Source organism: Squalius cephalus (assembly GCF_949319135.1).
Source record: "Squalius cephalus genome assembly, chromosome: 17".
NCBI lineage: Eukaryota > Metazoa > Chordata > Actinopteri > Cypriniformes > Leuciscidae > Squalius > Squalius cephalus.
Window position 1 is genome coordinate 7,627,008 of NC_137138.1, and position 24,518 is coordinate 7,651,525.

Genomic DNA, 24,518 nt, shown 5'->3' on the forward strand with positions numbered 1-24,518 from the left:
TGGCGGGATTGATAATGAGCGACACTCCGGTCTCGAATCTCTCACGGAGGAGCAGAAGCATAAAGGAGGAGCGACGACAGTGAAGATCAAGAGAGGAACAGGTCTGGATTTATGTTGTGTTTTGTTTGTTTTATTATGTGACAGTAGTCACATTTTGTTTTGTATTTGTGAATGTTGGCCGGTTTCCGCCTCCTCCTTCCCACAATATCGGACTTTGCTATATATATAACCTAATTGTGTTTTTGAATTACTGTTTGCATATTTTGTAAAATGTTGTCATTAATTTTGAGACTATTTTAGCTCCATAGTAAAAAGCAACAAAAAAAAATTCCAAACTATATAAAGTAAAAACAGAAATTTAACAAATTGTAAACTTTGTGAACAACAAACTCTAGAAACATTCAAAGTTTAAGCAATTTTATTTAAAAAATGTAAACATAAAAATGATATTAAAAAAAAAAAGAAAATGTTGAAGTTTTTTTCCCAATAGAAATACTCAGGAGAAGCACATGGAATTATAAATATATAAATTTACATATCTCCTGACCCAAACCTACACATGGAGAGACCCATACAGCTGCACTTACACCAAGATTAAATGAGAGAAATACGTTGAAAAACATTACGTAAAAATCAAAGCACCCGGTCATCCACCATAAAACTCCGAGAATTGTGTTTGTTTGACATTGCGCTTCCGTACATGCTCTAAGTGGACTGAACATGTTTACATGGTTCAGACCCTTTGATCAGTGCTGCAGTTGTTCATTTAGACATCACATATTGGTTTCACTTGGATCCAGCCCATCTTTCAGTGATCGTCTAGTTTTCCTGGCAGGCACCTGATAAAGACACACATAAGATGTTTTTGTTATTTAATCTATTGAAACATATTGTACAGATAAGTTTCATACACATATGCTTACAGGCTCCGATACGCTCCTCCAGGAACCCGACCTGCTCGCTGAGCGAGTCGATACGGTCTAGTTGCTGCAGAGAATGCGACAGGAAGTTGGTCCTCTCGGACAGGAAGCTGTTATCGTCTCCCGCGCCATCCAACGGGAAGAGCGTGGTGAAGGGAGCCAGAACCATCTCTAGTTTCTACAGAGAGAGAGAGAGAAAGGTATTCTTACATTTAAAGACACTGAAATTATGTCTTCATTATATTATTATTATTATTATAAAAAAATATAATACAGAAAACTGCTTGTCACCGAATGAGGAATATGAAATTGAATATGCATACTACTGTTTTATCCTTACATAATGCATATCCTTCGTCACATACTGTTATTACATTTAAATTAGAGTGTTTTACAGTACATACTCTAGAGTATGTGAATATTGTTTTGTTCATATCTTAATTGAGCGAGGGTAATGAGTGCAAACTTGTTTATTAACATTTTCAATAACTTTAAATTACGCATAAACCTTTTGGAAGTGCTGAAAAACTTTTTTTTTGGCAACTAATGTTGTTAATAATGTGACTATGTAATACCTCCAGTTCCTGTGGTATTGACTGAAAAACAAACAAACTATTATCTACTAGAAATATCTGCCGAACACGCTCTTTTCCTGGCAAACAAAGACGGTTAAACCTGTATGTGTGTTTCATGTTTCCGAACCTGTGATGTGTGAGGTTGACTACTGCTTTTAATTAAACCATTAGCAAGGCTTTGAACCAATAACCTCTCTTGGCAAACGTGCTACAGTTTCCTGTCGTTTGAAGTAGGATGTGTCCTGAGGGTGTGTGTGTGTGTGTGTGTGTGTGTGTGTGTTTCTGACCTGCTCGAGGAGCTCCACTCTGTTTTTAAGCATCTGAACTTCTTCGGTAACGTTCTCCACCAATCCGAAACCTCCACCTTTAAGAACAAAAGAAATACACACATAAATTAGAGACGGACCACACACACACACACTGACATTCAGCCTTCATTAAATCCCAGGCTTTGAACATAACGCTTTTATTCAGACAATATGCAAACGCACAAACTGACTTTTGTAAGACTTCCAAAAGCAGTGTTTTACGTTATATTTGTGCATGTTCTCTGATTGCATGAATCCATGATTAATATCCAAAGCGCTCCCAGAGCAGACCAAAGATCACAGAAGAGTAGAAAGACTGACAGAAATAGAAAGAGAAAGAGAGAAATTGAGTGTTGGGGGTGACAAAGGAGGAAAGTTTGAGGTTTGGCAAGAATATGATGCAAATACTTTGATATGCACTCGGGTCCAAAAGTCTGAGACAACTAGAGGAAATTCTTGTTCTTTGTTTTTCAATTTAATACAATATGTGTGTGTGTGTGTGTGTGTGTGTGTTTCTTCAAATTCTATTATATATTATACAGTTTGAGTAAAAGTTTTAACTTCAAAATGTATATGAATTTAAGCATTTATAAAAAAAAAATATATATTTATTTAATAAATAAATAAATAAATAATGTATTTTATTTATTTGCTATTTATTTATTTGTTTATTTTATTCACTTATTTAAATAAATAATGTATTTTATTTATTGAATTATTTATTTGTTTTATTTATTTGCTATGTATTTGTTATTAATTAATAATACATTATTTATTGACTTATTTTGCTATTTGCATGTCCCCCTTTGCTTTAATGACAGCAGCACTCAGATCTGATGATCAAAATCTTATTTTTCAGCATGATTGTGTCTAAAAGAGCATCTTGTGCGTGCGTCAGTGAAAGCAGGAACATCTGACAGCTTTTGCAGAGTCACATGTCACTAATTGGTTTATTGTGACCTAGAAAGAGTGCAGAATCTGAAACATTTCTTCGTGTTACATCAGATCTTTGCTTAAAATGATTTTTTTTAAACTACAACTTTGTTCATGTCCAGGTTAAAATGAAGAAATCCCAGTGTTTTGAGACATTTGCACTCCACAGTAGATTAAATCAGGTCATATTTAATCACAAGCTTCGGTATGAGATAACAGTGACTGTGATTGGTTGTTTTGTAAATGGACGTGATTAAGACCCAATCATATCAGAGCTCAGCCCAGTAAGTCCCGCCCGTTGGCTGTTTTTCTGAATGTTTTAGGTTATGAGCTCTATCAGTCTTAAAACTAGTCAATGGGTCGCGCGCACACACATTTTTTTTCTCAGCGTTTGATTTGGCTGTTTCCACAGACGCACACTGAAGCTCAGTCAATCTGTCCCAGATGTGTGTGTTATGAAGACACGTGGGAGAGAGAGAGAGCGAGAGAAGATTTGTGTGAGGGAAAACAGTGACCCCCAGCAGTCTGAGTTTGATAGATATGGAATGCGAGCTACGGATTGAGCCAAAACGAAAACGGGAACAGAGGCTACAAATCGTGTCCGGCAGTGGCCTCTTTAAATGCGAAATCACCATCATCGTACAGCTAAACACTCAGCTTCCTGCTCTTCTATCTGAAACTCAAGGTTTCAGGGACTTTGGGCCCCATAAACTCAACAAAGTATTTGTCCAATAGTTGATGAGGTCAAAATGAAATTTTAACTGATCAGGGCTCTCTCGCTCTCCATGTCTGTCTTTCTCTGATCCTTCAGACTTAAATAAAACGATGAAATATTTTACTTAAAGGGGAAGTATGTCTTTTTTTTTTAAGTAAAAAAAAGCAAAAATATGCTAAATCAGCAAGCTGTAGAAAGGCACAACAATGGATGGAAAACTAAAAACCAGTTAATGCAAGAAAAACATGACTTTTTAAAATGTTTGTTGACATGCTCACACTAAATGAGCTGCTGAAAATTATTTATAAAAACCTTGAATAATATCATAAATAACAGATTGTTTTTTATACTACAGAAAACTGTAATCATCTGGTATTAGCTATCACTGTCATAAAAAAAGCTTTTTATTAAATACTTTAAATAAATATTTTTATTAAATTAATAAATTTTATTTGTTATTAAATCATTTACTTTTGATTATTTTTACTGTAGTAACAGTAACTGGTCAATAACATTTGGTGTAAATGTTTGTAAGGAAACTTCTTGCTGGTCAGTAAGACTGATGACACATTTTTAAAGCTTACACTGTCATTTAATTAAAAAAATATTTTAAACAATTAGTATTTTTATTATTTTTTACAATAATCGTGTTTTAACTGAATTATTTTTACAGTAACAGTAGCAAATAACATAAACTGTGGTTATGCTAGATGTTTAAGTGTAAGGAATTACTCTTGCTGGTCTGTAAGACTGAAAAAAAATGCTTACACTTTGAAAGACATCTCAAAGTATTATAGTTTAAATAATTAATATTTATATTAATTATTAGTAGTAGTTTAAACCATAAATTATTAGGTTAAATTAATAGGTAATATATATATATATTACCAAATATCTTACTAGCTACAGTTACAGTTGCTACAGTAAAAAAACAAAAAAACTATGTATATATATATATATATATATGTATAGTTTTTTTTTTTTTTTTTACTGTAGCAACTGTAACTGTAACTAGTAAGATATTTGGTGTAAACTGTGTTTACCATGGTACATGTTTGTAAGGGAACTACTTGATGACAGGTTTAGAGTAAACTGAGCTTCTGCACCTCGAGTCTCAGGGGACGTCCCACCAGACAGATGTGGCACAGGGTCAAACTCAACAACGCTGAGGTCTGACTAGTGTGGGAACAGAGAAACTAGTGTGTGGGGTCACTTAAAGGTTTACTTTGAAATATTTGTCCTTTGATATCTAAAAATGAATAAAGAAACTAAGCATGTCCTATAGAAACAAGGTTATCAACAAACCTAGGTTTACATTTAGATTGCCTTGCTAGCTTTCAACTGCCTGGATTCATACATTATTGCTGAGATTTTAAAATGTGCTGCTCTCATGTACTTTCTAGTAAGCAAACTCCAGGAATGCGTGTTTGAGCTCCAGCCAACAATCAGAACGAGTGGCGACTATTTAAGCCTGTCGCTAGGAAACAGCGAACATGACTATTTAGGGCCAGAGGAGATTCTGTTCATGCTGTTATTTTTAAATCGTAGACAGATATGAAATAGTTTAGGGAAAGAAAACAGAGGAGAGGAGTGAGAGGAGCGCTGCCAACAGGCTTAAAGACACAAGATAGTTTTGGCATATCTAACAATCTACAGACTACAGGGGAGAGTATAATGTTCAGTAGCTTCTCATAGGGACTTCACTTAAGAACTCAAACTTTAACAAAGACTTTAGATATACAAAGACGGTGCACTCATTTTAATATGAATAAGAGAAAATGCAACTCGAAGTATGGCGGAATAAATCCCGCCTTCAAAATAAAAGAGCCAATCAGCAATTGGTAAAGTTGCATCACTGGCGCATTGACGGCTCCGGCCTGAAAAATGCATTTTTTTGTCATGATTTGAGCATTTAGAAACCAAATTTATTAGACAGTTGTGGTCAGATTTCATTTGTGATTTCAAATATGAAATTTAATCGTACGTTTGTAGAACAGCTTTGGAAATTTTGGCTGTGAGTGAAAGGACTTGCATTAAAGGGACTGTGACTTTAATTACGTTATTGCTGGTACAAAAACAGCTTTATTATTTTATAACATTAAAACTATTTTTTTTTTTTTAATTGTTAACTGAAAAAGCTGAAATAAAATAAAATATAAATATGACATGAAAAACTTCTTGTGATAAAAGGCAACTAACTGAAAAATAATAATAAAATAAATTCAACTAAAACTAAAACTTAAAATAAGAAATCATTTAATCCTAGATGGTAATATTTAAAAAGCCCAAAAATATACAAAAAAAATAACAAAAGTACAATAACAAAATTACTCAAATTTAAACTTGTGAAATATATAAAATAAAAGCTAATCCAGAAATATTAATAAACAAAACAATAATAGTATATAAATAATACAAAAATAACACTAGTACAAGAGAGTCACTTGGTTGGAAATTATAAGCAAATCAGTAATGTTTCGTTTATAAATAAACTAGTTTAGTTGTCATAGAGTAACATTATATTTTTTGAATAATAATTATCATTTAATAATAAATAAAAAAAAAATTATTAAAATATTTATAATTCATTAAAACTAAAAATATAAATGACATTAAAATCATGTTCCATGAAAATATTTTGTAAATTTCCTACCGTAAATATATAAAACATTTATTTTTGTGAGTGAATGCAGCACAATCGCAAACATAAATGAACAATTTTTAAGGCGATTTTCTCAATGTTGCGATTTTTTTGCACCCTCAGATTCCAGATTTTCAAATAGTTGTATCTCAGCCAAATATTGTCCTATCCTAACAAACCATACATCAATGGAAATCGTATTTATTCAGCTTTCAGATGATGTATACATCTCAATTTCAAAAAAATTACCCATGTGACTGGTTTTGTGGTCCAGGGTCACATAAGGTACTGGTTGTTCAGGTGGTCTGTTATTGGTGTTTGGAGGCAGACGGATGTGGTCCAGGTTTGTGGTCGCTGTGGTCACCAGTCACAGTGCACTATTACTCACGGTACGAGTTGAGAGTGGCATAGCGCGTACCAAAAGTAATAATGAACCGTGAGGCTGGTCAGGGTTCCACCTGCAGGGGGCGCTAGAGAGGAAACACACTTATACACTGCGCTATAAAAGCCCACACTTACCCATTATGACATATTTTCACACACTGTAATTGCATTACCACTTAAGCCTATTACTTGTTTTGTTTTCGAAATGCTTTTTCTGTACTATTCTTCCTAAATAGTCTGCGAGTTTTGTCTCTATTCATTGTATTTTTGCCAGCAGTATGCCAAAAGTGCCGGGTTTTTCTAGTGGATTTGTGAAGTATGCATCTGTTCATGCTTTTTTGGTTAATATTGCCCACAACCCCTTGTGCAATGGAAATGGGGAATCTGAGATCGTTCTATTCCCACATTTTCAGTTGCAGAAAAGTGGTCAGGAATGTGAGACCAAAACTGCCACAGTAGTTTATAAATGTATGAACGTATGAATAATGAATTTAGATGGATGCGAACAGGGATCTGTGGTATTGCAATGCAATTTTAAAAGTAAAGTAGTGTGTTCCAATGCTTATATACGCAAAAGTGTGCGGTTTGTCCTGATGTCATCGTGTGTGTGTGTGTGGAGATTCATGGTTCTTAAATCTTGAGTGCTGATGATGAGTATCTACTTCAGTATGTCTGCGGCTGATTATAATGTATATATGTCTTACCAGCATCGCTACTGGATGAGCGATCGTCGGGTTTTGGAGGAGCTGTGGGCGGGGGGGAGGGGGGAGGACTTCTTGAACATGTTATTTCATCTTCAGCCAGACTGAATCCCTCCTGACACACACACCGATAACTCCCCAGCGTATTCACACACTTCTGTGAGCAGCGATGAGCTTCCTTACACTCATCCACATCTGAGAGAGAAAGACGTCTTTTAAAAGAACCACTCTTTTTCCCCTAAAGCCCATTTATATTGTTAGTAAAGCTGTCGTGCACCAATAACATTCAAATTTAGTATCTCATGACCACTTTCCACCCTTAAACTAATTTACAAATATATATAATTTTAAGGAGCAGTGAAATGGTTTTTCATGAGCCCTTGAAAATAAGTGTACAAAGCAACTACTTTCCACCCATAATTATTTTTATATTTATATAAAAAGAGGAAAACAGGACTTTCCTTGCTCTTTATTAAAAATAAAATAATATATAAAAATTATATAAATATAAAACACATACACACACACACACACACACACACATATATATATATATATATATATATATATATATATATATATATATATATATATATATATATATATATATATATATATATATATATATATACACACATATTTATACACACATATGAGATTAATATTCTCATTATAATTTTATGTAGCCTATATGACAGACTTGCACTGCACATGTTGCTCATAACTGTATTTTCCTTTTTTTAAGTGATTCCAATCATAATTCCAGCAATTCAAAACCATCATGGCGAACAGCGTGCAGCTAAAGTGTCTCAGCTGAAGGAAATAATACATTATTTATCAGCTTTAATACAGTGACCAAATTTTCCTATCGGTCCGATAACAATAACATTAAAAACGCTTATATATCGGCCGATACCGATATGGGGGCCGATATATTGTGCATCCCTACTCATAAAGCATGCAATTCTTTGTGCATGCAACTCATATTATAAAACACGCACCATGAACATAACAGTAAATGAATGCTAGTGTGTGTTTGTGAGTACCTATTTGACAGTATCGTCCCGTCCATCCTCTCGGACACGAACAGTGATTCGGTCTTATACATGACCCTCCATTTACACACGTCTTCTCACACACCGCTACAGAGAGAGACATTGAAATACACACACATATGCATGTATGAATTCAAATGTGAAAACCCATTCAGAGCTAACGTTGACCAACGTGACTTGTAGACCTCCGGTTACCTTGGTTACAGTTGTGTGAATGCATGCGTCGCCACCCCGGACAGCATTCTGGGTAAATGTGTACATTTGGAGCCGCTCTGCTCACCTGCCTGTAAGAAACCCTGTAGATTGTCCTGTAAAACACATAGTCTAGTGAAATGCTGATACTTTATGCAGTGTATTATCTATTTCTTGTGTTTTTGTGTGATCTTACTTGTATGTGCTGCACATGCGCTGGTTTTGGCACATGGTGATGTAGGGTTTGTGTACAGGCTGAAGGAACGACTCTGTGCTGTAGGACACACGATGACTCCATGCGTCTCCAACACACACTCTCCTTCTGAAACACACACAGACACACAGTTATAAACAAACACACTCCTACACACAAATATTGCTTACATTTACATTACCAGTCAAAAGTTTGGGCTCGGTAAGATTTTTTAAATTTCTGCTCACCAAGGCTACATTTATTTGATCAAAATAGAGTAAAAAAAAGATAGTTTATATTATTATTACAATTTAAAATAATAATTAAAAAATGCAATTCATTCCTGTGACACAAAGCTGAATTTTCAGCATCATTACTCCAGTCTTCAGAGTCACATGATCCTTCAGAAATCATTCTAATATGATGATTTGCTGAAACATTTATTATTATCAATGTTGAAAGCAGTTGTTCTGCTTAATAGTTTTGTGGAAACCAATACATATTAATCAAAAAAAATCTTTTGCAACATTATAAATACCTTTAAAATATCTTAAAAGTGTGCGTTAAATATAATGCTTGGAAAGACATTATATTGTCGTTTGTGTATAAAAGCTTGCTGTCCATCAGTTCTAACGGGACGTGGCTGATTGATGAAATTAGCTGCTATTATATGCGTTGACCTTTAACCTTATGACCCCATGAGGCCCAAGAGCATGTGAATTGACACTTTCTAATACTACTAGTATGAATATGGCTAGTATTCGTACTACATTTGCCATAACTGTCATGTGATCTACCAGCATCAGTTATGATGCTTCAATGCCATTCATAAATCCTCTCCCGTGGCCTCATGGGATAGGAAAGTGTCAGCGAATGTGCACTTCAGAATCTCGGCAGAAGAAGTACGTCATCCGGGTACTTTTCACCTTCTCTTTTTCAAATACTATGTATTCGGACATACTACTCTTTTGGCAAACTGTTTTTCACATACTATATACAATGTATAGTCACTACTGTGTGTGTATTTATGTGAGCCATTACCCGTGGTGACCATGAATCTGAGGCGTGCAGGTCACATGCAGGAGAAACAGAGAAGAGGAGAGCAGGACTGCTGTGTACATCTCTTTCTCTCTCTCCGTCTATCTGTCACTCTCTCTCAGGTCTGTCTGACAGCAGGAAGAGAGACTTTCAGGAGTGTCTGTCCCCCTCAGGTACACCCAGGTCAATCAGCTACCAGAGAGAGAGAGAGAGAGAGAGAGAGAGAGAGAGAGAGAGAGAGAGAGAGAGAGAGAGAGAGAGAGAGAGAGAGAGAGAGAGAGAGAGAGAGAGAGAGAGAGAGAGAGAGAGAGAGAGAGAGAGAGAGAGAGAGAGAGAGAGAGAGAGAGAGAGAGAGAGGAAACATTACATTATATACAGAGTCGTATACAATAGTACCTAATAATATAAAACAATCCTTAATAGTACATTTAAAACAATATACAGTATAATAATAGCAATAGTATATGATGATCGATACAGGGGAAACAGTATTTATCACAAATATTCCTCTTGAAACCACATCCAATTCTTTGTATAGAAGGTTTAAATGGCAAACTTTCTCACTTTTGCAAATGCTGATAAAAGTATATATATATATATATATATACATCTTTTTTTTTTTTTACGGCAGTGGATTCCAGAATCCACCCCCTTCAGTAATAATAAAAAAAATTGTTTTTTTTCTAAAACGTAGGACACTTTAATAATCTATTTTAAGAAGAATGTACCCTGTTTAAAGTAACTTGAGAAATAAGTGTCTTGTCTTTACCTCAGATCTAAGATCTTTGCCCACAGAGCACTGAACTAGTCTTTATGAAATGTTATTTCTACTATACTTCCTTACTGAACAGCTGGATCCCATCATACTGTACATACAACACACAGAACAGACATTAAGAATTAAAAAAACCCATGCAATTTGTAACCATTTCCCATAAGTGCACAGTTATAACCTGTTTCATGTTTAAACATGAGAGTTAATGCACTTTTAAAGGCAGAAAATTAATCATCAAGAAGTGGATTTGTTACAAATCACAGCTGATTGAATCAAACACGGTTCTAAGAAATGTGTGTTTTCATAAGTACACACATATTCGCATGCTTTATAACAGTGATCATAACTCATAACGCAGCTAAAGTGGTTTCATTTTCATCTGGGTGTAATGAAGATACATTTCTGTGTTTCCATCTGTAACATGGAGATTTCAGGTTACACAGGTTTTAAATATAACTTTAATAAGAACATGTTATTAAAAACATGGCTTCGATTACTGAAACAGCACTTAGCATGTCGTCCCGCCACACACATGCATGAACAAACCTCCGCTTCAGATGAAAACGAGACTTTACAAAGTCAACTATATTAAAAGTCATTTCTCTTCTTGAAGTTCATTTTAACCTGTATGCACATGTACACACATGTGTGTGTTCTCTCATCTTGAACAGCTTACAGTAATCATTAGGTTATGGCTGGTTTAATGAGTTCAGGTTTAAAGCGTGGTGTAAAACAGGTCTCAGGGTTCCCTAGAGAGCTTTTGACAACAGCTATTATACCACACCTGTGTGTGTGTGTGTGTGTGTGTCTGTGTGTGGCTATAAATGAGAAAGCCAAATTTCCTCACTTATATAGTGAAACATTATGACAACCGACAAGTGAGGACATTTTACTGGTCCTCACTAGTTAAAAAGGTTTATAAATCAGCCAAAACATGTTTTTATTTAAATCTAGTGGTAGGGCTTTCAGGGGCAGGCTTGGGTTAGGTCATAGGAAATATCATTAACCTGTTATAAAATCAGTGGAAGTCTATGCAACATCCTCCTCATTAATAGTGAAACAAGAGGCTGTGAATATGAGTGTGCATTGTGTTTGTGTAAGAAACACTTTAAACGAGGTCTGTCATGTTTTCTGGAGATTAATGACCCATTTTACCCCTGATCTATGTGCTTAATGATTTTGACCTGTGTGTATGTAGGCTGGTAAACTCTGGATCTGGTACTCAATGGTTTTTTTTTTTACTTCAGTGACAGAGCAAGTTAGCAAGCAAAACTTGGTGAGTACATTTAAAAAAAAAAAAGATACTGTCCAAATGTGACTAACAAGATTAAACCCAATTAAAGTTTTACAGAATTTGTTAGACATCACTGCTCTTGATGTAAAGGTTGTTTCAGATGAGGCAACAGAATAGAAGATACCACATTTTGACCAAATGCTAAGGCAGAATCACATAATTCAGATAAAACAATCCCAGAATGCAAGGCAAGAAGCTCAGTGAAGCTCAGCTCTAGTGTGTTATCCAATGTTACATTTAAAGTAAATATATTTGAAATGTACTAAATTGCAACTTAATCATTGCAAATGTGTAATTACAAACATATTTAAATACATGACATATAAGTTTCAATATAAATTACATAAATTTTTTGTTTCCCATGCAGGATATTTCAAAGACAACAGAATTATGAAATTACGAATAAAGATGTACTTAAAGGGATAGTTCACCCAAAAATGAAAATTAGCCCATGATTTACTCACCCTGAAGCCATCCTATGTGTATATGACATTCTTCTTTCAGACTTCCAAGCTTTATAATGGGAGTGAATGGATTTTTGTTTTTGGAAGTCCTTCAAAGCGCATCCATTCCTGATAAAAGTGCTCCATGCGGTTCGGGGGGTTAATAAAGACCTTCTAAAGTGAAGCTTTTGTTCATGTAACAAAAATATTCATATATAAAACTTTATTGACTAAAATACCTAGCTTCCGGCAAACGGCCGTACACATCGACTTTTTATATATATTTTTTTCAGGACATTTTTTAATATAACTCCGATTATAATCGTCTGAAAGAAAAATGTCATATACACCTAGGATGTAAATCACGGGCTTCAATTTTCATTTTTGGGTGAACTATCCCTTTAAGTCCTTATATGCCAAAAAAACATTCTTAAATTAAACTATTTGCATTTAATCTCTTCCAGTAGTTATGGTGTGAACGCAGCATAAGCTGGTTGTTTTGGTTCAGGAGGAACTGTAAAAGGCGTCTGCTGTTTCGTTTGCGCTGCTCGGTGACTGACGTCTGTCTAATTCTGCAGAGCATGAAACGCGCTAGTGACGGGTCTGGGACATACGCTGACAGGCAGGTAGGACATTGTATCATTGCATTCGGACCGAATTCAATGATTAGACAAACATTTTATGGTCCTACGCCTTCCACAGACGATATATAAAATACATTTAGATCATAACTTAGTGATTGCTATGGATGTGGACACTTTCAACCAGCATAACAAAAAATGTTTCTGGAACAAATCATACCCTGCATTTAATGCTTTTTTGAGCATTGTTGTGTTAGCTTAGCAACATTCTCACAGAAATTCAACTGAAAATGAATTTAGTCTGATGTTCCTGCCAGGACTGATGCACAACTGCCAATCATGTGCGATTCTCATCTCCGGTGTGTTACTGTTGTTACTGTGTTTGGGTGTGTTACTGTTGTTACTGTGTTTGGTTGTTAATATGGGATTTGTTAAGATAACAACACTTTCCACAGCGCTGAGCATCCTCTACAGCAGCTGGTGAGCTCTGAAATCTCCACATAAGGATTGTGGGTCAGATAGTGTTTTCACATGACTGCAGTTTGAGTCGGACGACCCACCGCAGAACGTCTGACACCACAATGAGGCAGTAAAGTGGTTTAAGACTTCTGGATGACTTTCACACTGATCTCCTGCCAAACACTTAATGGTTTCTACAGGTCCATACCTGCAGGCTGTATGAGTTACAGAAACTGTATATGTGTGTGTCTCTCACAATTCATCTGATTGCCGTCATATGTAAACACTTGCCACGTGTCTTATATAAACGCTGCCAGATCTCGGACTCCCGGTCTCTGAGCAGCAGTGTGCGTAACCCATCAAAAATAAACTTTAGTTTACTTGCTAGTGATGTTGCATTAAGTTAATTGTCCATTAGTTATGGTTAAGGATGATAAAAAGAATAAGAGAAAGGGTATTAGTGTTGCAAACTTTCAGCACTTTCTGCCAAACAATAATCATTGAATCACAAAGCAACGCGTAGTACATTTGCGTACGTGCAAAGTGTACATTTAAACACAAATGCTAAACCACAAAAAAGCCTCAACATGAATGTAAAACTCTGTATATAAACACACTGACATTTAGATCCACATCACTGCATATAATCACAAATAATGGCACTAATTAGAAACGGAAGCAGTTAAGACTAATGGAGGCCCAGCCTTTAGTGTGTGTGTGTGTGTGTTTATATTTGGAATGGAATGCTAGCTTACTGCTTAGTGTGCAGTATATACTGCATACTACTGCTTAAAAAGTAGTATGTGAAACAATGTGCAATATATCATGCAATACGCTATGCATTTATAAAAGTAGTTGGCTACAATGTTATCACTACAATGAAATGCCTATATGTTCAATTCAGTAAGTGATATCTAGTGATCATAAATTTGGCATATTTGTTTACTTTAAAACTGTGGGGGGTTTAAAAAAAAACCCTTACTGAGCAGTATTCATAGTAAACTAGTATTCCATTACCTAAAAAAGCAATTACCTTCGCTTCATCACACTGGAAAATTAAGATCAAGCATTTTGGATAAGTAGGTTATCCGAGTGTTTTATGCACATTATGCACTGTATGCATGCTAAATAATTCAGATATAGTATGCTATTCTGAACATTGTGTGTACTAAGTATAGTTTGCAGTCTGGCCGCTTTAACGGTAAACGACCAGCAGGTGGCGCTGTTTTCACAACATTATTTGTGACCATTCACAGATTCCAGTGTTGATCCAGTTCAGTCTAATCTAATGACAATTATAGTAATACACACACACATTATGACCTGTACCAAAATGTTGCATGAGCAAAAAGATAATAATGATGGATGATGCATGCATGAATTTACATAAACTATTAAAAACATATATTTGTTCAATGACTCACTGGATTACTCCTCTTCACGAGATTAACCGCTCGTGCGTGGATGCAAAAGAGGAAAGAAAGAGAGTGGTCCCCCAGCGGTTGCCAAAAACGAAGTTTCCCAGCAAACTCTGAGGACAGACGTGGAATAATTTTATAAATAGTCCAAAAAACACGCATGTGCCCAAATTTGCACTGGCACGAAACTCCTGCGCGCGCTTCCCGTAGCTCAGCTCTCCGTGTTTAGGAGTCTTTTTTTTTTTTTCTTCTTCTTTTTTTTGCACACTCAGTTGAGTTCCCTCACAACTGTCAAAGCGTGCAGGGGGGTAACCACACCACTACTGCCCCTCCTTCACCGGGACGTCCCGAGAGAAACACTCACGCAAGAGCTCTCCCTCGCTCCGCGTGACGTCATCGCTGCAGGAATTCACGCGCAACGGCTCAGTTTACCGGGTCACGTAAAACACAGGGTGAAATACCGGGAAACGTGTAAGAACGCAGGGGGAAAAAAATAGAAATGCTATGAAGCTAAACCCTGTCTGTTTAACGCGCAGTAGTTCAAATTAAAATCACATCCTGAACCAAATATTATTTACTGTTAGTGTTAATTGATCAGTAGCCAACATTACTACCAGTAAAAAGGCCGGAACGTTTTTGTCGTGAATTTAAACATTATTTATATATTTATAAAGTTTTGCCAGAAAGACAGAACACACTGAACCTTAATTTTCCCTCATTTTTTATTTTACATCGTTTATTATGTCAAGCAATTTTAATCTCCTCATTTGATTGTAAGTGAAATACTCTATATATAATGTTTAATGGCTTATTACTGAAGTGTAACCAAAGAAAATCGCCATGCCAAGTATGTAAGTAATGTCCTCACACTCACCCAGTTAATAAAATCACGTGATCTCGCGCTGAGCTCGAGGCCATTCGATCCACCTGTCGCGCGCTCTGACGCGCTTCTCCATCGCCAGCATTTCTTATAAACTCTTCTTCTCTCTGATAAAGAGTGGCGTGTGGTCAACGTCTCGGTGCTCCCCGTGAACCGACTGGCGAGGAATGAGATGCTTTTGGGCGTTTTTCTCCTGCTTTTTATTCAGCGCTTCCTGTGGAACTCAGGAATTGGACGGACAATCCCAAACCGGAAATCCTGCAAGTGTTTGGAGCTGATAAACCTCTCTGGCCTGCACAAACACTCCCCTTGTGCCCCTCAAGTCCCAATACGGGTAATCACGTCTCTATCTAGGACCGCAAACACACTATGATTAACTGTAGAAACAGCGAGAGTTTGGCCCTGTGAGTTTAGTCTCCTATTATATTAGAAATATATATTAGGATTATTTACCCAAAAATGGAAAGTGAAACGGTGCAGGTGTTACCTTAAAGGGAAAGTTCACCCAAAAATGAAAATTCTGTCATTTACTCACCTCATGTCATTCCAACCCCGTAAGACTTTTGTTCTTCAGAACACAAATGAAGATCTTTGTGTTGTAATCTGAGAGCTTTCTCTATCCCTCCATTGACAGCTACGCAACTACCACTTTGACACCTCAAAAAGTTCATAAAGAGATCGTAAAACTAATCCAAATGAATTGAGTGGTTTAGTCCAAATTTTCTGAAGAGACTCGAACAGATACAGCTTTCCAAAAATCTTCGCTTCTTACACAAAGCTATATTTTATGGCTTCAGAGAATAATGTACAAGTCTTTTACACTGTTTTATGATGCTATTTTGTCTTCTTTTTTTCTTGACCACATCATTCCCCGCGAAGTCCCCATGATTCTGCTCAATTCTTTCTTTTGTGTTCCAAAGAAGAAAGAAAGTCATACCGACCTGAAGGAGTGAGTAATTGATGACAGCATTTCCATTTTTGTGCGAGCTATTCTTTTCAGGCTGGTTTAATGGATGTGGGTGGGGGTTATGAGTTATGGGTTGGTGATTTGAACCATCAGATTAAATCAGACCAGAAAAGAGGTCTAGTAGACATTGCATTCATGCTTCCAGTCCTGACAAATTGATAGTGCAATGTTTGTGAAGTGTGTGTTTTGATACACACACACAAAAATAGTATTTTGTGTGTGACAGCATTAGACCGTATTAAAAAGATTTCAGCTTTTATTTGATTTGAGTAAGTGCGTGTTAGAGAACGAAAGACTGATTGTGAATATATTAGTCCAAATAAGTTGAGGAAATGGCTCTGCACAGATCTTCCTGGGAATCAGGAAGCAGGAAGTGTGTGGAAGAGGAAGATTGTGCTTTGGGTCACGGGGAACAATGAGAGTAAGAACTTAAAGGAAAGAGTCATGCGTCAACGTGAGAGCAGGGCGGGAAAGTGGCGGACGGGGATTTAGAGAGTGAGAGCTGAAGAGAAAGATTTCGTATGGTTTTAATGTTCAGTGTGATCATGCTATAGATGCTCACTTGGGCTAAATGTTCATTTACTATGGTTAATTATAATAACTACAGATATTAGCCCGTTTTCTGTCAGAATGCCAAAATCTTTTCAGTGATTTACTTTGATTTTCATTTCAGGTCTTCGCTTAGCAAGTTTAAACATATACTGTTATATGCCATTCATTTTATTAAAATAATCAGAGTGTTATTAATGAAATATAATTATTTAATCAAATACAGTGCTATGCATAAGTTTAGACACCCATACTAAAGTTGACTAAAAAGAGGAATAAAAAATCATCTTTTGGAAACTGAACTTAATGCCTTAATTTAAAAAATTAGGAAAAATCCAACCTTTAAGGACACCAATTTTCTTTGTGAATGAATAATGTATCGTAAATAAATAAATGTTCTTCCTTAAAATACAGGGTGCATAAGTCTGGACACCCCTATGTTAAATTCCCATAGAGGCAGGCAGATTTTTATTTTTAAAGGCCAGTTACTTCATGGATCCAGGATACTATGCATCCTGATAAAGTTCCCTTGGCCTTTGGAATTAAAATAGCCCCACATCATCACATAGCCTTCACCATACCTAGAGATTGACATGGTTTTATTTCAGTTAGCCTAATAGCTGGTTTGATTTGCATTGAGAGATGATCTTATGGAAAGTACCCCATGCCAATCTCTAGGTATGGTGAAGGCTATGTGATGATGTGGGGCTATTTTAATTCCAAAGGCCAAGGGAACTTTATCAGGATGCATATTATCCTGGATCCATGAAGTAACTGGCCTTTAAAAATAAAAATCTGCCTGCCTCTATGGGAATTTAACATAGGGGTGTCCAGACTTATGCACCCTGTATTTTAAGGAAGAACATTTATTTATTTACGATACATTATTCATTCACAAAGAAAATTGGTGTCCTTAAAGGTTGGATTTTTCCCAATTTTTTAAATTAAGGCATTAAGTTCAATTTCCAAAAGATGATTTTTTATTCCTCTTTTTAGTCAACTTTAGCATGGGTGTCTAAACGTATGCATAGCACTGTATATTCTTTCTATCTACACTACCATTCAAAAGTCAATGTTTTTTTTTTTTTTTAAAGAATTTAATACTTTTATTCAGCAAGGATGCAAAAATGTATCAAAAGTGACCGCAAAGATATTTATAATGTTACAAAAGATTTTTATTTCAGATAAATGATGTACTTTTAAACGTTCTATTCATCAAACAATCCTGAAAAAAAGTTTCACGGTGTCCACAAAAAATATATTAAGCATCATGTGACACTGAAGACTGGAGGAATGATGCTGAAAATTCAGCTTTGATCACAGGAATAAATTACATTTCGAAATATATTCAAATCGACAACCGTTGTTTTAAATTGTAATAATATTTCACAATATTACTGTTTTTACTGTATTTCTGATCAAATAAAAACAGCCTTGGTGAGCATAAGAGACTTCCAAACATTTTTTTGGCCAAAAAACCTTACTGACCCCAAACATTTGAATGGTATAGTTTATAAATGATGTTTATTGATCTTGGACTGCATTCAGATATAATTAAGATCTCGTTTTAGTGATTTATTATTATCTGACTGTTTAAACTCCTTACATGTCCTCCAGGATTCAGCAGTTTTGCACAATCCCGTAAAACAGAAAAAAACAGGAACTTGCTGTCATGTGTCACTGCTGGAAAAGAGAAATCTGTGTGTGTGTGTGTGTGTGTGTGTGTGTGTGTGTGTGTGTGTGTGTGTGTGTGTGTGTGTGTGTGTGTGTGTGATGGCACATATGGTTTTACATGTATAAGTGTTTGTGGAAAGATGTCAAATTGGCTCATTTATTGTAGCAACAAAAATTCCTCAGTGCTGAGGGAAGCAGTGGAACAGCAGACAGACACACACACACACACACACACACACACACACACACACACACACACACACACACACACACATCAAAAATACACTTATAATACTTCACAGTCATCTGGGCTGATACCCTCAGATTATGACCTGAAAATCTGTCCCGGTTTTGATTTTCAGAGAGGAATAGAGAACTTTCCTCAATGTCATTATCTAAACTAAAGAGCAACATCTGAGTAATGATCCTCTGGGAGAGGACGGTAGAAAATGAGAGATGGAGACAAGAGAAACAAACTATGTTACATACAGTAGAACATTTGTCGGCTGTTCCTGAACTCATATTGACTCCTGGACGTTAGAGACATTGAATATTGTTTAAACACTAACTCCCTTCAAAACACACACACACACACACACACACACACACACACACACACACACACACACACACACACACACACTCACACACTCACACACACACACACACACACACACACACTCACACACTCACACACACACACACACACACACACACACACACACACACACACACACACACACACACACACACACACACTCACACACACACACACACACACAATTTTTCCATTTGTGACGAGTGTGGTTTTTGAACTCTCTCATTGTTTCTTTCACTTGTTCTGAAGTAAATACGTGCATCATATTTACTGTACTTTATACTACATTGTGGCTATATATGCTGCCTACCAAATATGATATAAAACAGTACTTAGTATAGAAGTTTTTTTGACAGTGTGCTGAATTGTTGTCTCATGATCTCACGTGTTTAGTTCAGTTTTCGTCCCTTGAGTCCAGTAGTGGCCAAAAGGGATGTCTGGAGTGGGGTTTTTGTTTAAAGTTCGATTAAACCATCAAAATATAACGACTTTTTAAAAAAATATTTTACATATGAGAAAAGAACAAAACACTAAACTTGGTTAAGGTATTTTATCTGGCAAAATATAAATTTATCTGACAAAAGGCAAACGACAGATACAGGTTTTATTTTACAATGCAAAATAAATGCATAGAAAAACAAAACGTTAACAGGAAAAAGCATACATTGACTACAACATATCACTTATTCATATTTTGTTGGTTCTCTCTTGTTTTTGCATCTATTCGTTTTTTCTTTGTATGACAGTCTGGCCAAAAAATATGTCTGCACTATAATTATGTTTCATTGCGTTATCACAAAGAAAACAATTGACTTCAAGCACAACTCCACAATATTCTTACATTACAAAATCTTTAAGAAATGTTTAATAATATTTGAATAAAGGGTGAAGATGGCAATTTTTCTTGGGCAGACATCAAAAATATGAGATGGGAGGAAAAAAAGTCAATGCTTTTGCGTTCTCTAGCAAATGTTTTGCATTCCACCGAGAAACTCTGTTCACTCCACATAAGTAATATACACTACAATTTGCTTTCAGATACAATTGGTAGTGTCATCCCAGACATATGTTTGGTGTTTGGCCGCTCAGTTTTCCTTCATGCCTGTTATTGCAGCTCAGGTTGACACAGCCAATCAGAGGTCAGGCATTTCTTTTCAATAGTAACTCTCACAGATTATTGGCTGACTGCACTGTTGTGAGTTCTATAAAGAACCAATCAGAGGTTCATCAGTGTTCTTATGCAAATATCTGCTTGACTGGACTTATGTCATTCATTTTATTCAGTTAAACAACTGATATTAACATTTGTGTATTTGTGTTTGTGATGTATGTTATGTATTAGCATAATTAACCCCAGGTGTGAGTGCACGCGTGTTATTTTAGTTAATAGTTCTGCTGACCGAAAGTCACACATGGTGACAGCTCTGACACGTTTTAAATGAACCTCGCACCCTGGATGGGACTTCATGAGGTGCACAGTGTGTGAATGTGTTTTTGAGGGACATTAGTATTGATGGCCTTCAGTTGCTTTCAGTTTGCGCTGCCAGTGTTGAATTACTACATCAGTCCAACTATATGAAGAAACAAAGCAAATAACATGTAGTTTTTAACAAGTTAGCTCATGCTAGGGGAATGCATACTTATTTTTCAATCACTCTTCTGGTGTTTGTGTGTGTGTGTGTGTGTGTGTGTGTGTGTGTGTGTGTGTGACAGAATTATTAAACCCTTTTTTTTTTTTTTTTTTTAATAAGGTTGCATTTGGTAACTACATCAGTTAACAAACAATGAAAAATGTTAATTACAATATAGTAATATACATAAAATATATATTATTAAAATTGTTCAAAGTTGTATGTTAATATTATTTAATGGACTTGAGCCAACATGAACTAACAATGAACAGTATTTTTTTTTATTAACTAATGTTAACAAAGAATAATAAGTACTAATGTTAACAAATGGGACCTTATTGTTTTTTAATCATACATTGGCTAAACCCAAGCTGTAAACTCTCACATAAACCTGTTCATATCAGTACAGAATATTAAAGCAGAATATTATTTGACCAAAATGTGCATTTCAAATAGTGTTTTGCACTTCAGAAATCCATAAAAAAAAAAAATTATTACAATTTTTCAGACATAAAGCTGCCTTTCGGTACTAAATTGACTTCTTTTTGGTGACTTATTGCACTTAAACAGTCAAATACACACACATAATAATGTAAAAAAAAAAAAAAAAGAAGCAGATCTTATTGGGTATTTATGCAAACACAGTCAGTTACATTTTAAGTGAGCATAAACAGTTGAGAAAGAAAACGTGTAACAGTATAATGGATCTGTGTGTCAGGTCTTAAAGTGACAGCAGCCTAATACCTGCTTCCAAGTTATAAGATAATATTTAATATATCTATTTAGCAGCTTTTCCCCATGGTATCAATGTCAAAATTGTGGCCAGTGAAAATGCTGAGTGGCTAGTAACTTTGGAAAACCACTAAACACAGTGGCTGGTGAGCAAAAAAAAAAGTTAATGTGAAACCCTGTATATATACAGTATATAAAGATTTTTATACGGTAGTGTACAGACTGTATATTCTGTTCCCTAATCCTAATCCTAACCCTACCCCCAATACTCTCCATCACAGAAAACTTTCTGCATTTTTACATTCATTTTCATATCGTCCTCTTTCCCCGTAATCTAGGGTTTACCAGGAGCAAACACACACACACACACACACACACACACACACATTTAAGGGGATATTTCACCGCTGGAAAGATGAATGTGTATTTAAATTGGGTCATTTATGTAGTAGAAATGTGAAATTATTTTACAAGTTGGTGCCTTCTAGACTGAGAAAAGCCATAAAATGTATTTTGAAAAATGAAAATGTAACTCCCAGAATCCCAGAGGCCACTCCCAAGCCACGCCTACCGGTTACAGAGGGCAGTATCGGAAGAAATGACTGTAGTCTCTAGCCTCTGGCAAAAAAAGCCTCAGATGACACAAAATGGTGATTTTTGCGTCATCAGAGGTTTTTTTCAAGACACACAATACAGAAATCTCTCGTCTCAGGAGGACATGAGGGAGGGAAGCACGGTCATTCGAAAATACTACCGGGTTTCTACTGATACAAAGCTTAATAATGCTGTGAAGTATCCCTTTAATTAGCTAATCTAAATGGGGACGTTCCATAGACGTAAAGGTTTTTATACTGTACAAACTGTATTTTCTAACCCCATACACACCTGACCCCTAAACATACCCATCACAAAAAAAGGCATTTTTACATTAAAAAAAAAAAAACTTTAATTACTTTATTTTTTATACCATATTTACAAGTGAGGACGTCCCTAAATGGAGGTTTTTGGATTTTGTCAGGTTTTGGTCTTCTGGGTACAAATTTCTCTAAAATACAGTTAAGTAGATGCACACATGCACACACACACACACACACACACACACAGTGATTTTGATGTTGGGTGGAAAATTTGCAGTAACCCACAAATCCCTTCACTGCTGACAGTAGTTTCCTACCATCACACACACACACACACATGCAGAAGAGTCATGCTGACCTAAACATCTTCAAACACCATATTTCATTTACATGACAACTGTATGAGGTATTGAATGAGGTAGACAAGAATGAAACAAGATGTTCACAGAGTTTAGACTCTGTTCTGGGCCTTCACATCCAGTCTCTGAGGAATTACATTCCTAAACCTGAAAATAATGTCAGGAACAAAGATGGGAAGTGATGTCAGCATTAGGCTACTGCTCCCCTGCGTGGCCAACAGTCCTGCACCCTAAACCACACCCACACTGATCAGCGGCCAATCGCTTTCTAGTCCACGTTATCAGTTTACTGTAAGAAGAGGGAATCTGCTGTTTGACTAAAACTAAATAAATAAAAACTTTGTGCCTGAATATGGTTCTCCTACTGCTCATAAAACATTCAATATTAGGCGTAAGAGATATAACCAGTTTAGATGGAAAGGATCTCAAGCTGACTGAAGATGTTACTGTAGCTAATACGCATTCATAGACACGCTATTCCAGCACAGCTACAACAACCATAATGAAATGACCCTCATAATAAATATATAAATGCTTTACAATGAACTCTGTTTGAGAGCTTTATCTGTTCAATAAAATACCTTACTCATCTCTATGTCTCTTTTACAACATTTCAAATCCCCAGTTCTCGCCATCTGCGAAAAGCCAAACCAGTGGATTTTTTTCTTTATAGAGTACAGATTGTTTCAAAGCAGCTTTACAGAAATAAACAGGAATGATTCAATGATGTAAACAGAGTTCAGCTCTGCTGTAAAGCACCTCTAAAAAGACAAGAGTGTCATTGTTCAGCTGAGGTCAGTGTTGATTCTGTTCAATAACGTGAAGTAGCATCAAATATGAAATGAGTTCGTTCAGCTATAAAGCAGCTCTGTAGAAAACAGTGAGGTCATCATCCTGCTCAGTTCACTTCTCATGCAATAGTGTCAGTGCAGTCAAATCTGTAAAATCGCTGAATATTAAGTGTCCCCAACTAAGCCAGCCAGCAATGAGGCGTAGAGGAAGAAGCTGTAGGCAGTTTATTTGAAGAAGTAATATGGAGCAGGGTGAACAGGCTAGAGTTTCAGACAGGACGGCAAAACACAGCTAACATTACACAAAAAGTAAACGACTGTGGTAGGCTACACACAGAAAGATGGTGATGTCATAGTAGAGAAAACGAATCAGATCTAAAAATGTGCTTTATATTGTACTGTGTGTGTGTGTGTGTGTGTGTGTGTGTGTGTGTGTGTGTGTGTGTGTGTGTGTGTGTGAATTAAATTGCTCAAATGCAGCTGTTTTCTTCACTAGCTTAATTTTTCTTCATCATTTGTGCTTAATGTCTTTGAATTTGAATTAATGATTCATAAACCCTATTCGGACGGGATTAACTCTACAAGGGTAGATGGAGTGATGTAATTTTACCACAGGACATCTGTAATATTAATGGCCAATTCGCACGAGATACGATATCTCAGTAAAACACTTGAGTTTTGCCACAGACTCTGAATGCTTTTCCAAGCGTCTCCATACTTGAAAAACTGCGGAAAACTACTTTTAAACAGGAAATGACGATAATATTTACAGCGGGTCTATTCGCACGGGATTAGTTTTAGCTGAGGTCATTTTTCCGGACCTTTTTACTGATGGTAAAAGTCGCCGTAATCTTT

The 24,518-nt window shown here is 36.0% G+C and overlaps 1 protein-coding gene across 8 annotated transcripts; it reads right to left on the reverse strand.

Annotated features, from left to right (window-relative positions):
* Positions 1 to 400: 400 nt before the first annotated feature.
* On the reverse strand, positions 401 to 16,451 carry egfl7 (EGF-like-domain, multiple 7). 8 transcript variants are annotated; one of them, XM_079847963.1, is made up of 10 exons: positions 16,041 to 16,058; positions 15,496 to 15,763; positions 9,659 to 9,847; positions 8,621 to 8,746; positions 8,428 to 8,540; positions 8,224 to 8,319; positions 7,181 to 7,372; positions 1,783 to 1,859; positions 924 to 1,098; positions 401 to 839 (listed from the first exon to the last, which is right to left on the reverse strand). In XM_079847963.1, the coding sequence occupies exons 3-10, from the start codon at positions 9,736 to 9,738 to the stop codon at positions 820 to 822; spliced, it is 879 nt and encodes a 292-aa protein (XP_079704089.1). In that variant the 5' UTR covers positions 9,739 to 9,847; positions 15,496 to 15,763; positions 16,041 to 16,058; the 3' UTR covers positions 401 to 819. The 8 variants fall into 8 exon arrangements, with proteins under 8 accessions (XP_079704089.1, XP_079704092.1, XP_079704094.1 ...); XM_079847966.1 differs by lacking the exon at positions 16,041 to 16,058 and adding an exon at positions 14,628 to 14,738 and having other exon boundaries at positions 15,500 to 15,856; XM_079847968.1 differs by lacking the exon at positions 15,496 to 15,763 and having other exon boundaries at positions 16,041 to 16,451.
* Between the last annotated feature and the right edge of the window lie 8,067 nt (positions 16,452 to 24,518).